The 15,979-nt window shown below is 38.4% G+C and overlaps 2 protein-coding genes across 2 annotated transcripts; one reads left to right on the top strand and one right to left on the bottom strand.

The window, feature by feature from the left end:
- Positions 1 to 1,180: 1,180 nt before the first annotated feature.
- LOC145866975 (uncharacterized) lies at positions 1,181 to 3,076 on the bottom strand. The gene is made up of 3 exons (XM_082971031.1): positions 3,059 to 3,076; positions 2,007 to 2,061; positions 1,181 to 1,971 (listed from the first exon to the last, which is right to left on the bottom strand). Exons 1-3 carry the CDS (start codon positions 3,074 to 3,076, stop codon positions 1,247 to 1,249), a joined length of 798 nt encoding a protein of 265 aa, XP_082827157.1. The 3' UTR covers positions 1,181 to 1,246.
- A 21-nt stretch (positions 3,077 to 3,097) lies between these two features.
- On the top strand, positions 3,098 to 13,827 carry LOC145866974 (uncharacterized). Its single transcript, XM_082971030.1, has 2 exons — positions 3,098 to 3,125; positions 10,763 to 13,827. The coding sequence occupies exons 1-2, from the start codon at positions 3,098 to 3,100 to the stop codon at positions 12,256 to 12,258; spliced, it is 1,524 nt and encodes a 507-aa protein (XP_082827156.1). The 3' UTR covers positions 12,259 to 13,827.
- The last annotated feature ends 2,152 nt before the right edge of the window (positions 13,828 to 15,979 follow it).

The raw sequence follows: 15,979 nt of genomic DNA, 5'->3' as shown, positions 1-15,979 counted from the left end.
TAATTGTACCCAAAAATTGTCAGTTGGTTGCATGAATAATTATGATTACTAAATCTTACATGAATATTAAACATGAAATATAAAACCCAAATGTACACCCCTTTGTTAATATGTATTAGCAATAATTCACTTAATGGTGAGGCATAAAATGTATCTTTTGTCAGGCTTAATGTTCGAAATATGAGGTGATTTGAGTCATGCTTCTTCAGTAGTGGAATAAAGACAATTAGTAGTTGAATGTTGTAAATAAATACTGGAGTGATGTAGGATTGTTCATATAATTGATTATTGTACTGTGACTATGTGTATAGGCTGTAAGTATGTTGAAATTAAATTGTTTTCTTTTCAACTTTCACTTTCAACTAAAACCAAACTTATATTGTATGTCGGGCAAAGTCTTATTTTCTACGATATTTTGCTAGGTGAGATATCCCCAATGTCACAGCTTAAACGTGTCCAAATCAGTAGTCCAAATGCAGAAACAGTTTGTGATAAATTGAAAACCTAAACATAAAATGTAATACATACACAAACATCTGTCACAATAATCATATTACTTGTATTATTTAAAACAAGCACCTTATAAAACTGTACAAGCACCAAAAACGCTGTTGTTTTGACAAGTAGCAATAAATCACTAATATCGATTAGGGGGGAAATCAGGTTGTACGTGCTGTTGAAACTAACACAACTAAAAAAACACATGGAATGGGAGATATATTTTACCTCACTGGTTAGAGGACAACCTGCAGAAGACAGTCAGCTACATTTTGGAGTGATGCATTTAAATGTAGGGGTCACTAAATAAAGGAACACAACACTTATTTGTCATCACTCATTAATATCATGTTGAAATCAATTGTACGACAGGAGGGAGATGAGGTTGCACGTCCTGTTAAAACTAACAGCTCAAAAATCACACGGAATCTGGGAATAATGTGTACATCCCTGGTTAGTGGACAACATGTAGAAAACAGCTCGCTACATTTTGAAGTGTTGCATTTTGATTCCAGTGGGTCACCAACGTGGTAAGTGTAACACAGCTCTTTTTGTGTTAGTACTTTTTGTTAAATCACATAAATAGTAACTCTTCCATTTCAGAGCCTGGATTTTCCCCCTGAGGCTAATATCCATATCATGTTGAAATCAATAGAACAGGGGACAAACATTTAGGGTTCTACATTGTGACATCATTAAAATACTCCTACTACAATGTTAAAACATTCTACATTTTATTTCACTGATATCATGAAACAACTCCTTCATGAATTTTCTGATGTTTAATCAGAGATCTTTTATCAGAGTATCTCTTCCCACATTGATTACAGCTATGAGATTTCTCTCCTGTGTGTGTTCTCTGATGTGATACCAGGCTGTTTGACTGAGTAAAACTCTTCCCACATTCACCACAGCTATAAAATTTCTCTCCTGTGTGTGTTCTCTGATGTGATACCAGGTTGGTTGACTGAGTAAAAGTCTTCCCACATTGATTACAGCTATAAGATTTCTCTCCTGTGTGTATTCTCTGGTGTTTAGTCAGATAGAAAGATGTAGTAAAACTCTTCCCACATTGATCACAGCTATAAGGTTTCTCTCCTGTGTGTCTTCTCTGGTGCACTGTCAGCACTCCAGATCGACAAAAACTCTTCCCACATTGATCACAGCTATAAGATTTCTCTCCTGTGTGTTTTCTCTGGTGTAGTGTCAGAGTTCTAGTTGCAGCAAAACTCTTCCCACATTGATCACAGCTATAAGATTTCTCTCCTGTGTGTATTCTCTGGTGAGCTGTCAGCTCTCCAGATCGAGCAAAACTCTTCACACATTGACCACAGATATAAGATTTCTCTCCTGTGTGTGTTCTCTGATGTAGAGTCAGACTGGTAGATGCAGCAAACCTCTTCCCACATTGACCACAGCTATAAGGTTTCTCTCCTGTGTGTATTCTCTGGTGTTTCGTCAGACCACTAGAGTCAGTAAAACTCTCTGATGAATTTTAATGCCTGATGAGGTGAATCTCTTCCCACAGTCAGAGCAGCAGTGAGTTCTCTTCCCTGTGGATCTCTGCAGGTGTTTATTGAGGTGTTCTGATCTGGAGAGACTCTTCTCTGCCTCTTCAGCATCATGAGGTTGTTGAGGCTCCCCAGAGGATCCACGATAGTCACGTCTCTCTCCTGTGTGAACAACAAAGTCAGACAGATGATTAAAGGCCCACAACAGCGGTAATCCACTGTAAAAGGTGATGCCTACAGCGGAGCCATGATGTCTGACAACAATTGACGTCTGTAATGAATGTTACAATTATTTGAAATTTGCCTTAAAATGAGCAATAATAGTCATATTTTGTCTTGTTTTCACATTAGTAGTAACATCGATGATTGTAGGCTAGAAATAAGTTATTCATGTTGTTGAAACTCTAAGCAGTGTGCCAGACGAATTTTGGTCTCCAATATAGGCCCCTTTCTATGTTTGCTAAAATTGTGGCACGAGGGCAATTTGATTGCAGAAACTCCTCCCTGCTAATGAGGAAACCGATAGTTATGGATGTACTATATCGGCCTGGAGCAAAAATGGTGAGCAAAGATTTTAGTTTTTCACAATGTATTCTGAATATTATCTTTGCTACTTCCAGACACAAATGAGACTCTGACCATTTTACTCGCCCTAGCAGAGCTGTTAGGCAGTTTTCATGTTATCCAGGGTGACTGTAACTGTGCTGCTGGAAAACATTTATTTACGGTTTTTGTTGCCTACGTTTACTGACACCTGGACATATTGAACGGGTGTTGAGCGCTAGTAAATTCATTATTCTGCTCTCTGGTACTCAGACGAGAGTGCTCAGAAATCAGAGTAGATAGTCAATCAGAGTGAATTTATGAAAGCACCCGAATGTCCATTGAGAAAGCACAACGACTATACCATTTAGCTAAGCTAAGAATGACGGGAATAATCAAGTCAATAAACGTTGGGTAGTTAGTTAGATAGAATATAGTTCATATACTGGCAAGTTTGATGTATAAGTAGCCAACTAACGTTAGGTAGCTAGTTAACATACCGGTACATACTGCTGTAATAACATGCTAGCAAATAGTCAGCCAAAATGACGTGTAAAGTAACTTATTTGAAAAGTAATTATTTTATTACATTGCTCAACATTTTCTTAACATTTGTCATAATTAGTTAAAGCAATGAATTTGATTCGGCTCTTGTTGGACTTCGGCTGCATATTTTCTGCAATTTTCTTCAAATCTGAAAACGATGTGAAGCCACGCCCATTTCCTGAAGAATTGCATTATGGGCCCTAACGTACTGCGTGTTTACGTCATATTATGGCGAATTTAGTACGACATCCGGGAGGTTTTGGCATACTAACTATATCATACTATGACCAATAAGCACACTATATACTCAATTAACATCACAAATAGTACGGTTAGTATGAGTATTCTAACACAGCTAATGACTTATCAACAGCTCTAACAATTTGACCCCCACAGGAAAATCTACACTGGCAGTTATAGAAAGACCCATTTACTATATAACCATTGATTCTTGAAGAATATAACTTAGAAATGCCTCAAATGTTTCAACTGTATTACCCCATCAGAAACCAAAACATAAGCTTGAAAAACGCCACTGTTTGTAAACAAGCACTGTATAGCCTTGAAATCTGGTTAAAACTATAATTTTGACCTTATGGCCAGCCAGTCCTTGTATTCAGAGTGTAGTGAATTCAGGGGGTAGTCCTGAGCTGAACTCAAACCTGGGTCCAGCGACTGTCAAGTCAACAGCTTATAACTGTTACACCAAGATGTCTGAACTTCTTGACGAGGTCGCTAGGTGTTGGGTTACGGTTGCTACAATAGCTTTCTCTATGAATTTCAGAGTGGTTACACTTCTCCTTCCCCCATCCCTCAGCTGTTTACCAAACCAAGTCTCTGGGCAGCCATTTTGTTTCTGTTTAAAAACTAGGTTGTCCCTTTAAACAAGCCACACAATCAACCAATTAATCTGCAGTTCAAACAATAACAAAGCTGTAATTCCACCACTGATTTGGTAATAAGATGATGATGGGGCTGGAGAAATGTAACTACTCTCAAATTCATAGACGGACCTATGGATACAAGGACTGACCATCCATGATATCAACATAGTTTTAACCATGTTTTGAGTGTGAGTGTTTACAGTGTTTGTTTATCATTTAAATTGTTTCTAAACATTGGAGTATAAAAAGCTTATTTGGGGTTCTGATGGGGTACAACAGTTGAACTAAGCTCATGAGGCATGTGTTATATTCTTCAAGACTCAATGGCCATAAATAACTAATTTAAAAGTAACAATATGGATGTAGCTATTGAATATTTCCCCTCTAACACCACACATCAGTTCAACAACAACATCATCTTTATCAGGAGGAGAGTAGCTTAGTGAACTCATGGTCGGAGATGTTAGCTAGCTAGGCTAATGCTAACTTAACCAGCCCGCTAGCTGACTAATAACAACAACACCGCAAATATGAAATTAAATCTGATAACTAACTAGACGACAGTGGTGGGTTTAAAACACAGTGGCTAATATACACGAAAGCGTCTAAAGAGCTTTATTGGTTCGGCTATTTTGTCTAGCAAGCTACCGAGGTGGCTGAATAACTGTTGCTACTGTTGAAAGAAGCGTTCCGTCCACTACATTATACGTCACACCAACAGCATTACCTTAAATTCCCACACCGCCATCTGCTGACTGGAGTGGGTAACGCAGTTGAGTAAAATGTTTATTTTAATTTTCAGACAAAAGGTTAAAGTATAGGAAGCATTCATTTTTACTCGCTAGTGTAACAACACAGTGTGGTTAAAGACGTAGTAAGCTAGTTGTAGTCACGATATGGTTCCCTATAAGTACAAACAGTTATGTTTTTGCGTTGTTACATATTTCTTGACTTATTTCCGGATATCTTCTAAACTACCCACAATGCACTATGTGCTACAGAGTTTGAGCTAGCTCGGTATTTAGCTCCAGCTTGTAAACGTCAGCCACACCTCATGCTTTCATATACTGTGTGGTTGTGATATCTAGTGGGAACGCATTAGCACGGTAGACTCTGCTGCCTTGTTGTCAGTAGGGATGTTACTTTTGATACCGGAGCTACGACGCCTGCGTCCAAATCGCTAAGCAGTAAACTTCAAAGCAGTGTACCGATGCCTGTATCACTTTATCAGCAGCACGTCATCAATGGCGTCTGAAGCTTCATTTCATCAAACAACCACCTGATTGGTTTGGTATTGGGCTTGAAGATCCCACCCAATGTGTTCTCTAATCTCATAAAACATTTCAGTGTCTTTATTCTCCCAAGGGGAAGGTGCTGGAGTATTGAAAACATGGGTGGCAATAATTCAGACCCCTACCTTTTGAGAATTACATGTTAAACTAAATATCTTTCTCTGAGCTATTGTATTAGTATAAAATCATTTCCCTGTATTTTTGACACAATATAGCTCAGTATTTGAATTTTTTTTATAGAGTCGTTTTTGCTCATCTTTATCAAGAGTGTCAACAATTTTGTCCCCCACTGTACCTCCATACTGCTGCTACATGGTGTAACAATACATCATGTAGATGTATATAATGAACAGACTAGGTCCATACTGCTCCTACATGGTGTAACAATACATCATGTAGATGTATATAATGAACAGACTAGGTCTATACTGCTGCTACATGGTGTAACAATACATCATGTAGATGTATATAATGAACAGACTAGGTCTATACTGCTCCTACACGGTGTAACAATACATCGTGTAGATGTATATAATGAACAGACTAGGTCTATACTGCTCCTACATGGTGTAACAATACATCATGTAGATGTCTATAATGAACAGACTAGGTCTATACTGCTCCTACATGGTGTAACAATACATCATGTAGATGTATATAATGAACAGACTAGGTCTATACTGCTCCTACATGGTGTAACAATACATCATGTAGATGTATATAATGAACAGACTAGGTCTATACTGCTCCTACATGGTGTAACAATACATCATGTGGGGCTTTAAGGCGATGCTAGTGTGACGTATAATGTAGTGGACGGAACGCTTCTTTCAACAGCAGCAACAGGGAATTTGTAGATCAGTCAATCGGCAGTCGCTTGCAATGTCGAACAAGCCATTCCTCCATACAGAATCTCTCCAGGTCCTTGATTTATTTAGTCTGTCTTATGGACTGCCCTGATCAATTCAAACCACAGGTTTTCAATGGAGTTCAAGTCCGAAGACTGAGATGGCCATTGAAAATGTTGATTTTGTGCCCAATTAACCATTTCTTCATGGATGTTGATGTGTCTTGCTGGAAGATCCACTTATGGCCAAGTTTCAGCCTCCTAGCAGAGAGGTAACCAGGTTTTGGGCTAAAATATCCTGGTAGTGGGTAAAGTTTATTTATTTATTTTATACAGTAATTTTTGCTCGTCTTTATCAAGGGTATCAATAACTAGGTGCTTATTTTGATATCTAGTTATTTGACCGAATCAGAAATACAGATGTGGAGTAGATGTAGAGTTTGTTTTAAATTCTCATAAAAAAAATCTGAACTAATCAAACAACACTTGTTGCTCTTTGTACGTGTTGATATAATATTCATATTTAATAGAGAGAAAAAAACGTTTCCCTAAACTGCTTTATAATATTATAATTCAATGAAAGAATAAAAATAGTTTTCCCTCCTCAACTGCGTTTCCTCCCTCCAGACAGCAGATGGCGATATGTGTCTTTCAGGCGATGTTTCTAGTGTGACGTATAATCTAGTGGACGGAACGCTTCTTCAACAACTGCAGCCACCTCGGTAGCTCGCTAGCCGACAAAGTCGGAACATTCAAGTTCTTTAGACAATTTCGTGGTTTAATCGCCACTGTGATTTAAACATAGTACTCCATTTTATGTAATATTTACGTTGTAAGTCAACTAGCTGTCTGGTCAAGTTAGCACTAGTCTAGTCGCTAATGCTAACTAGCTATTATCTCCGACCATGAGTTCACTAAGCTACTCTCCTCCTGTTAAAGAAGAGGAGGTCTGCTGGACGGAGAAAGAAGCTCTGGTGAAAGAGGAGGAGGAAGAGGAGGCTGTTACAATACAAAAACAAGTAGAGGGTGAGGCTGTTACAGTGAAAGAAGAAGAGAAAGACGTTTCAGTGAAAGAAGAGGAAGCGTTCAGAGTGAAAGAAGAGGAGGAAGCAGTTTTTGTAGTGGAGGATGAAGTGAAAGAAGATGAAGACGTTTTTGGAATGAAGGATGAAGAGGGGGAGATTACTGTCACATTAGAGGAGGACGAAGAAGAGAAGACTGGAGAACTGATTAACACCAGTAAATACAGTGAGTACTATCTAATAAAACAGGGACATTGATCTGATTAACACCAGTAAATACAGTGAGTACTATCTAATAAAACAGGGACATTGATCTGATTAACACCAGTAAATACAGTGAGTACTATCTAATAAAACAGGGACATTGATCTAATTAACACCAGTAAATACAGTGAGTACCATCTTATAAAACAGGGACATTGATCTGGTTAACACCAGTAAATACAGTGAGTACTATCTAATAAAACAGGGACATTGATCTAATTAACACCAGTAAATACAGTTGAGTACTATCTAATAAAACAGGGACATTGATCTGATTAACACCAGTAAATACAGTGAGTACTATCTAATAAAACAGGGACATTGATCTGATTAACACCAGTAAATACAGTGAGTACTATCTAATAAAACAGGGACATTGATCTGATTAACACCAGTAAATACAGTGAGTACTATCTTATAAAACAGGGACACAAACTCTGCAGTTGTTGAACTAATGTGTGATTTTAAAAGGGCATTCTACACTTGAATATGTTTTTGTACTGTCGGAATTGTTCATGACGTCCTTTCCTGTTGAAAAGTGATATATAAATACAGTAAAGTATAAACACACTAATGGGAAACAAATAAATGTTTTGAGCAAAATAGTGTTTTTTTAGACAACTGCAAACTAGACGGAGTGAGTGATGTCATAGTAAGGCCTTCAAGGAGTTGGCTTGATGGGAAGTCGTGATGTCATCCAATAGGAGACTGATATTCATGTGAATATTCATTATTCTTTTTAAAATCCTTCCTGTTCTGTCAAGTTGGTTGTTGATCATTGCTAGAAAGCCATTTTCTCGTCTTGCATTGACTTTCAAGATGATTTAAGTCCGAACTGTAACTAGGCCACTCAGGAACATTCAATGTCATCTTGGTAAGCTCCTCCAGTGTAGATTTGGCCTTGTGGTTTAGGTTATTGATCTGAATCTGAATCCTACAGTAGGTCTATGTTGTTGTTAGGTGAAGTTATGGGTCCTACAGTAGGTCTATGTTGTTGTTAGGTGAAGTTATGGGTCCTACAGTAGGTCTATGTTATTGTTAGGTGAAGTTATGGGTCCTACAGTAGGTCTATGTTGTTGTTAGAAGTTATGGGTCCTACAGTAGGTCTATGTTGTTGTTAGGTGAAGTTATGGGTCCTACAGTAGGTCTATGTTATTGTTAGGTGAAGTTATGGGCCAATTTGTTAAACACTTAGTGTACAAAGCCTCATTGTCAGGCTGATGTTAAAGCTAGCCAAAGAGCATTTTACTGGTTGAAGTGTTTTTTAAGTGTAAAGCAGTTGATTTGCGACAATAACACAAACATATTAAGCAGGAGGTTCAAACGAGCTTTACAATTATAATCCAAAAGTAATGTGAAATGCACTCATATGCAACCTGTAAATGGAGGCTATTTTTGCTGTCAGCCTATGAGAACTCTCCTGAGTTTTCCCCCACAGTGCTGAATTAGTGAATAGACAGAACTTAATGTGAGTTTACTTGAGTAGCACTCCTGATCTTGTCCTGATAGTGCGCTGTAATATTCAGAATACATTGTGAAAAACGATCATCTTCGCTCACCATTTTTGCTCCAGGCAGATATACTACATCCATAACTAGTGGTTTCCTCATTACCAGATATACTACATCCATAACTAGTGGTTTCCTCATTACCAGATATACTACATCCACAACTAGTGGTTTCCTCATTACCAGATATACTACATCCATAACTAGTGGTTTCCTCATTAGCAGATATACTACATCCATAACTAGTGGTTTCCTCATTACCAGATATACTACATCCATAACTAGTGGTTTCCTCATTAGCAGATATACTACATCCATAACTAGTGGTTTCCTCATTACCAGATATACTACATCCATAACTAGTGGTTTCCACATTACCAGATATACTACATCCATAACTAGTGGTTATTTACCAGATATACTACATCCATAACTAGTGGTTTCCTCATTACCAGATATACTACATCCATAACTAGTGGTTTCCTCGTTACCAGATATACTACATCCATAACTAGTGGTTTCGTCATTACCAGATATACTACATCCATAACTAGCGGTTTCCTCATTACCAGATATACTACATCCATAACTAGTGGTTTCCTCATTACCAGATATACTACATCCATAACTAGTGGTTTCCTCATTACCAGATATACTACATCCATAACTAGTGGTTTCCTCATTACCAGATATACTACATCCATAACTAGTGGTTTCCTCATTACCAGATATACTACATCCATAACTAGTGGTTTCCTCATTACCAGATATACTACATCCATAACTAGTGGTTTCCTCATTAGCAGATATACTACATCCATAACTAGTGGTTTCCTCATTACCAGATATACTACATCCATAACTAGTGGTTTCCTCATTACCAGATATACTACATCCATAACTAGTGGTTTCCTCATTACCAGATATACTACATCCATAACTAGTGTTTTCCTCATTACCAGATATACTACATCCATAACTAGCGGTTTCCTCATTACCAGATATACTACATCCATAACTAGTGGTTTCCTCATTACCAGATATACTACATCCATAACTAGTGGTTTCCTCATTACCAGATATACTACATCTATAACTAGTGGTTTCCTCATTACCAGATATACTACATCCATAACTAGTGGTTTCCTCATTAGCAGATATACTACATCCATAACTAGTGGTTTCCTCATTAGCAGATATACTACATCCATAACTAGTGGTTTCCTCATTACCAGATATACTACATCCATAACTAGTGGTTTCCTCATTACCAGATATACTACATCCATAACTAGTGGTTTCCTCATTACCAGATATACTACATCCATAACTAGTGGTTTCCTCATTACCAGATATACTACATCCATAACTAGTGGTTTCCTCATGACCAGATATACTACATCCATAACTAGTTGTTTCCTCATTACCAGATATACTACATCCATAACTAGTGGTTTCCTCATTACCAGATATACTACATCCATAACTAGTGGTTTCCTTATTAGCAGGGAGGAGTTTCTGCAACCAAATTGTGTCGCCCTTATAGTCCAAACACAGAAAGGGGCAGAATATTGGAGACCAAAAGTCGTCCGGCACACTGCTTAGAGGTTCAACAACATGAATAACTTATTTCTAGCCTACAATCATCGATGTTACTACTTATGTGAAAACAAGACAAAATATGACTATTCTTGCTCATTTTAAGACAATTGTCAAATCATTTTTACATTCATTACAGATGTCAATTGTTGTACAACATCATGGCTACGCTGTTGGCATCACCTTTTACAGTGGATTTCTGCTGTTGTGGGCCTTTAATCATCTGTCTAACTTTGTTGTTCACACAGGAGAGAGACGGGACTATCGTGGGTCCTCTGGGGAGCCTCAACAACCTCATGATGCTGAAGAGGCAGAGAAGAGTCTCTCCAGATCAGAACACCTCAATAAACACCTGCAGAGATCCACAGGGAAGAGAACTCACTGCTGCTCTGACTGTGGGAAGAGTTTTGTTAATTCTGGGAAGCTGACTGTACACAGGAGAATACACACAGGAGAGAAACCCTATTGCTGTGATCAATGTGGGAAGAGTTTTACAAGATCTAGCGAACTGACATTACACCAGAGAATACACACAGGAGAGAAACCTTTTAGCTGTGATCAATGTGGGAAGAGTTTTTCTGCATCTAGCAATCTGACTCTACACCAGAGAATACACACAGGAGAGAAACCTTATAGCTGTGATCAATGTGGGAAGAGTTTTACAGGATCTGGCAATCTGACAAGACACCAGAGAATACACACAGGAGAGAAACCTTATAGCTGTGATCAATGTGGGAAGAGTTTTACAGGATCTGGCCAGCTGACTTTACACCAGAGAACACACACAGGAGAGAAACCTTATAGCTGTGATCAATGTGGGAAGAGTTTTACAGGATCTGGCAATCTGACAAGACACCAGAGAATACACACAGGAGAGAAATCGTATAGCTGTGATCAATGTGGGAAGAGTTTTACAGGATCTGGCCAGCTGACTTTACACCAGAGAACACACACAGGAGAGAAATCTTATAGCTGTGATCAATGTGGGAAGAATTTTGTTCATTCTGGGAGTCTGACTGTACACAGGAGAATACACACAGGGGAGAAGCCTTATACATGTGATCAGTGTGGGAAGACTTTTGTTCGATCTGACCAGCTGACATTACACCAGAGAACACACACAGGTGAGAAACCTTATAGCTGTGGTCAATGTGGGAAGACATTTGTTCAATCTCGCCAGCTGACATTACACCAGAGAACTCACACAGGAGAGAAACCTTTTAGCTGTGATCAATGTTGGAAGAGTTTTGCTGCATCTAGCAATCTGACTCTACACCAGAGAACACACACAGGAGAGAAACCCTATTGCTGTGATCAATGTGGGAAGAGTTTTGGTCAATTTGGGCAGCTGACTGTGCACCAGAGAACACACACAGGAGAGAAATCTTATAGCTGTGATCAATGTGGGAAGAGTTTTTCAGGATCTGGCCAGCTGACTTTACACCAGAGAACACACACAGGAGAGAAACCTTATAGCTGTGATCAATGTGGGAAGAATTTTGTTCATTCTGGGAGTCTGACTGTACACAGGAGAATACACACAGGGGAGAAGCCTTATACATGTGATCAGTGTGGGAAGACTTTTGTTAGATCTGACCAGCTGACATTACACCAGAGAACACACACAGGTGAGAAACCTTATAGCTGTGATCAATGTGGGAAGAGTTTTGCTGCATCTCGCAATCTGACTGTACACAAGAGAACACACACAGGAAAGAAACCTTTTAGCTCTGACCAGAGATAATCTGATAAAAGATCTCTGATCAAATATCAGAAAATACATGGAGTTGTTTCATGATATCAATAAATTAATTTCACAATGTAGAATGTTAACACATTGTAGTAGGACAATGTAGAACCCTAAACGTTTGCCCCTTCATCAACATGATATGGATATTAGCCTCAGGCTCTGAAAGGGTCGTTACACTTACCACGTTGGTGACCCACTTGAATCAAAATGCAACACTTCAAATGTATCTGTATCTGGCTGTTTTCTACAAATTGTCCTCTAACCAGGGATGTACACATTATTCCCAGATTCCGTGTGGTTTTTGAGCTGTTAGTTTAACAGGATGTGCAACCTCATCTCCCTCCTGTCACACAAATGATTTTAGCGATGAGTTATGACAAATAAGTGTTGTGTTCCTTTGTTTAGTGACCCCTACATTTAAATGCATCACTCCCAAATGTAGCAGACTGTCTTCTGCAGGTTGTCCTCTAATCAGTGAGGTAAAATATATCTCCCATTTCCATGTGTTTGTTTAGTTGTGTTAGTTTCAACATCACGTTCAACCTGATTTCCCCCCTAATCGATATCAGTGATTTATTGCTACTTGTCAAAACAAGTGTTTCTGGTGCTTGTACAGTTTATAAGGTGCTTGTTTAATAAAAATACAAGTAATATGATTATTGTGGCAGATGTTTGTGTATATAGCACATGTTATGTTTAGGTTTTCAATACATCACAAACTGTTTCTGCTTATTGGTTATTGATTTGGACAGCCCACCAGACATTATTTCCTAAAGGACTTAATGATGAAATGCCTATGTATTTTATGTTGTGATTCTGAACTTGAATTATTTCCCTATTTAAGATAATTCTGATGCTTTTCGTACGATGTACCCAATGATTAATGAAAACTTGTCCTCATTGTGGTTTTATTTAATGCGTCTTATTTATACACTGTAGTGTTTGTGAAATGCTTGTTATGTTTGGTAGCACTTATTTATTTGTCCTTTGCCTCCAACCCCTTTCCATGCATGGAAAATATCCCACCTAGCAAAATTTAATTGAAAAGATGTTGAAAATAAGACTATGCCCAACATCCAATACACATTCAGTTTTAGTTGAAAGTGAAAGTTGAGAAGATGTCGTTTTTTCATTGACTTGAAAACAACTTAAATTCAACGTACTTGCAGCCTATACACATGGACTCAGTATAATAAATTGGTCTATAATCAATTGTATTAACAATCCTACATCACTCCAGCATTTATTGACAACATTCAAGTGCTAATTGTCTTTATTCCACTACTGAAGAAGCATGACTCAAATCACCTCATATTTCAAACATTCAGCCTGACAAAAGATACATGTTTTATTATTTTATGCCTCACCATTAAGTTAATTATTGCCAATACATATTAACAAAGGGGTGTACATTTGGTTTGATATTTCATATTTACAATTAATGTAGCATTTAGTAATCAATGATTTATGCAACCAACTGACCATTTTTGGGTACAATTATATTGACGTAATATCAGGGATCATTTTATAATGTCATTTTAGAATATCTGTGTTCATTCTCAGATGTGCCAACCTAAATGTACTAGAGCATGACATTGGGGACTGGGCCCCGATCCAACAACATGCCTATCTAGTGAACCCTGAAAAGGGAGAGAAGCTGAGGTGGAAAGTTACTACGGATATTGCCAGAGTTTCCTCTTGAAATCAGAAATGTCCGTTTTCAGGGCAACTTGGTTGCTGATTGTCTCAGGGGTGGGCAGTCAAAAATGTTTTGTGTTTAGCCATTGCGTTGCCATGGATCCCAATTTATTTTGACTGCACGTTTTTCCGTATTGGAGATGAGTTTTGTTTGGGCTCGTTCCAAGTGGACGAGAGTTCTAGAAGCCAGTGAGTTTTAGGAAGACGAGAGTTCTAGAAGCTAGTGGGTTTTAGGAAGACGAGAGTTCTAGAAGCTAGTGAGTTTTAGGAAGACGAGAGTTCTAGAAGCTAGTGGGTTTTAGGAAGACGACAGTTCTAGAAGCTAGTGGGTTTTAGGAAGACGAGAGTTCTAGAAGCTAGTGAGTTTTAGGAAGACGAGAGTTCTAGAAGCTAGTGGGTTTTAGGAAGACGAGAGTTCTAGAAGCTAGTGGGTTTTAGGAAGACGAGAGTTCTAGAAGCTAGTGAGTTTTAGGAAGACGAGAGTTCTAGAAGCTAGAATTTTAGGATTCTATAGAAAGAAAAAGGATAAAAAAATTATACGTGTAATAAATAATTATTATTTTGCTTTCTTGTTTTTATTTGTTGATTGTATATTATTATTTAGAAATGTGTTTTTTCTTGTTTTTAATTGTTGACAGCCAGTAGACACCATGTTTATATTCGTGAAGGTGAAGCTTTGTAGATGATTATAATGTGAAATGGAAGTTGTAGAGATACTCTGAATGATTGGCTATGAAAAGCCAACTGACATTTACTCCTGAGGTACTTGTTGCACCCTCGACAACCACTGTGATTATTATTATTTGACCCTGCTGGTCATCTATGAACATTTAAACATCTTGGCCATGTTCTGTTATAATCTCCACCCTGCACAGCCAGAAGAGGACTGGCCACCCCTCATAGCCTGGTTCCTCTCTAGGTTTCTTCCTAGGTTTTGGCCTTTCTAGGGAGTTTTTCCTAGGGAGTTTTTCCTAGCCACCGTGCTTCTACACCTGCATTGTTTGTTGTTTGGGGTTTTAGGCTGGGTTTCTGTACAGTACTTTGAGATATCAGCTGATGTAAGAAGGGCTATATAAATACATTTGATCTGAATTGATTGATTGTACAACTGAATGCATTCAACTGAAATGTGTCTTGGGTACATATTGGTGTCGCCTGGTTAGTCAGTATGTGTTACACCTGTGCTGGCTTGTCCATCTCGTTAGTGGGAAGGTGTTTCACCTGAGCTGGTCCAGGTTCTATTTAAGAGTGTCTGGCCCAGTGCTCCAGTTGTCTTGATACATGTGGAGAGTCAACACCTTTAGTTGCTCCACCTTTTTGGTTTGCTTCCTGTCTTTAAGTTTGGTGTGGGTTTTTCTTTTGTTTTCCTCTTCTTGGGTAGATTTAGTGGGTCTCATGGTGGGTGTCTTTTAGGTCCCAGTTGTTGTTACTAGTCAACTTTCAGTGGACACTGAGAGCAAAACTACAAGATTATGTTATAATACTTTTATTGCATCAAATGGTTGTTTTATGCAACAGAATAGAGGGTTCTTAGAACTATTGTCTCTGTGTTCTACTGAGGATGGGCCTCTGGGAGAAAACACTGACAGGAGATTTACAATGTCTTTTGGGTGATAAAACCTAGAGAGACTGCATTCCAGAACATGAGTTAATGTTTCTGTTCTATATGGTACCAGGGAGAGATGACCCCAGGGCCAGACCCTGGTCTCGACACAGAGTACTGTTTTTACAGCAGATACTGTCTGCTGAGAATTATAAGTATCTTTCATACAAATCTTAACCTTGTGACCCGTTCTATACATCTGTTGTTGGTCATGTAGTTGAAAGGGGTGCATCTTGGCTTTAAAAGACCTTTGTACTTTTGTCTCATGGCTCTCAACGAATCATCTCTCAACGAATCATCTGGGGGTGATTCATCTCTCAACGAATCATCTGGGGGTGATTCATCTCTCAATGAATCATCTGGGGGTGATTCATCTCTCAATGAATCATCTGGGGGTGATTCATCTCTCAATGA

Source organism: Salmo salar, unplaced genomic scaffold, assembly GCF_965601325.2.
Source record: "Salmo salar unplaced genomic scaffold, fSalSal1 ptg000152l, whole genome shotgun sequence".
Lineage (NCBI taxonomy): Eukaryota > Metazoa > Chordata > Actinopteri > Salmoniformes > Salmonidae > Salmo > Salmo salar.
The sequence above is the reverse complement of the archived record's forward strand: the minus strand, read 5'-3'. Positions and strand labels throughout refer to the sequence as shown.

Excerpts from the sequence above, each read along its gene's own strand:
- LOC145866975 (XM_082971031.1), bottom strand. Across the intron at positions 1,972-2,006 it reads CTGTGGGAAGAGATTCACCT|ACTCTAGTGGTCTGACGAAA; the intron begins CATCAGGCATTA and ends AGAGTTTTACTG.
- LOC145866974 (XM_082971030.1), top strand. The coding sequence starts at position 3,098 with ATGACGTGTAAAGTAACTTATTTGAAAA. Across the intron at positions 3,126-10,762 it reads TAAAGTAACTTATTTGAAAA|GAGAGAGACGGGACTATCGT; the intron begins GTAATTATTTTA and ends TTGTTCACACAG.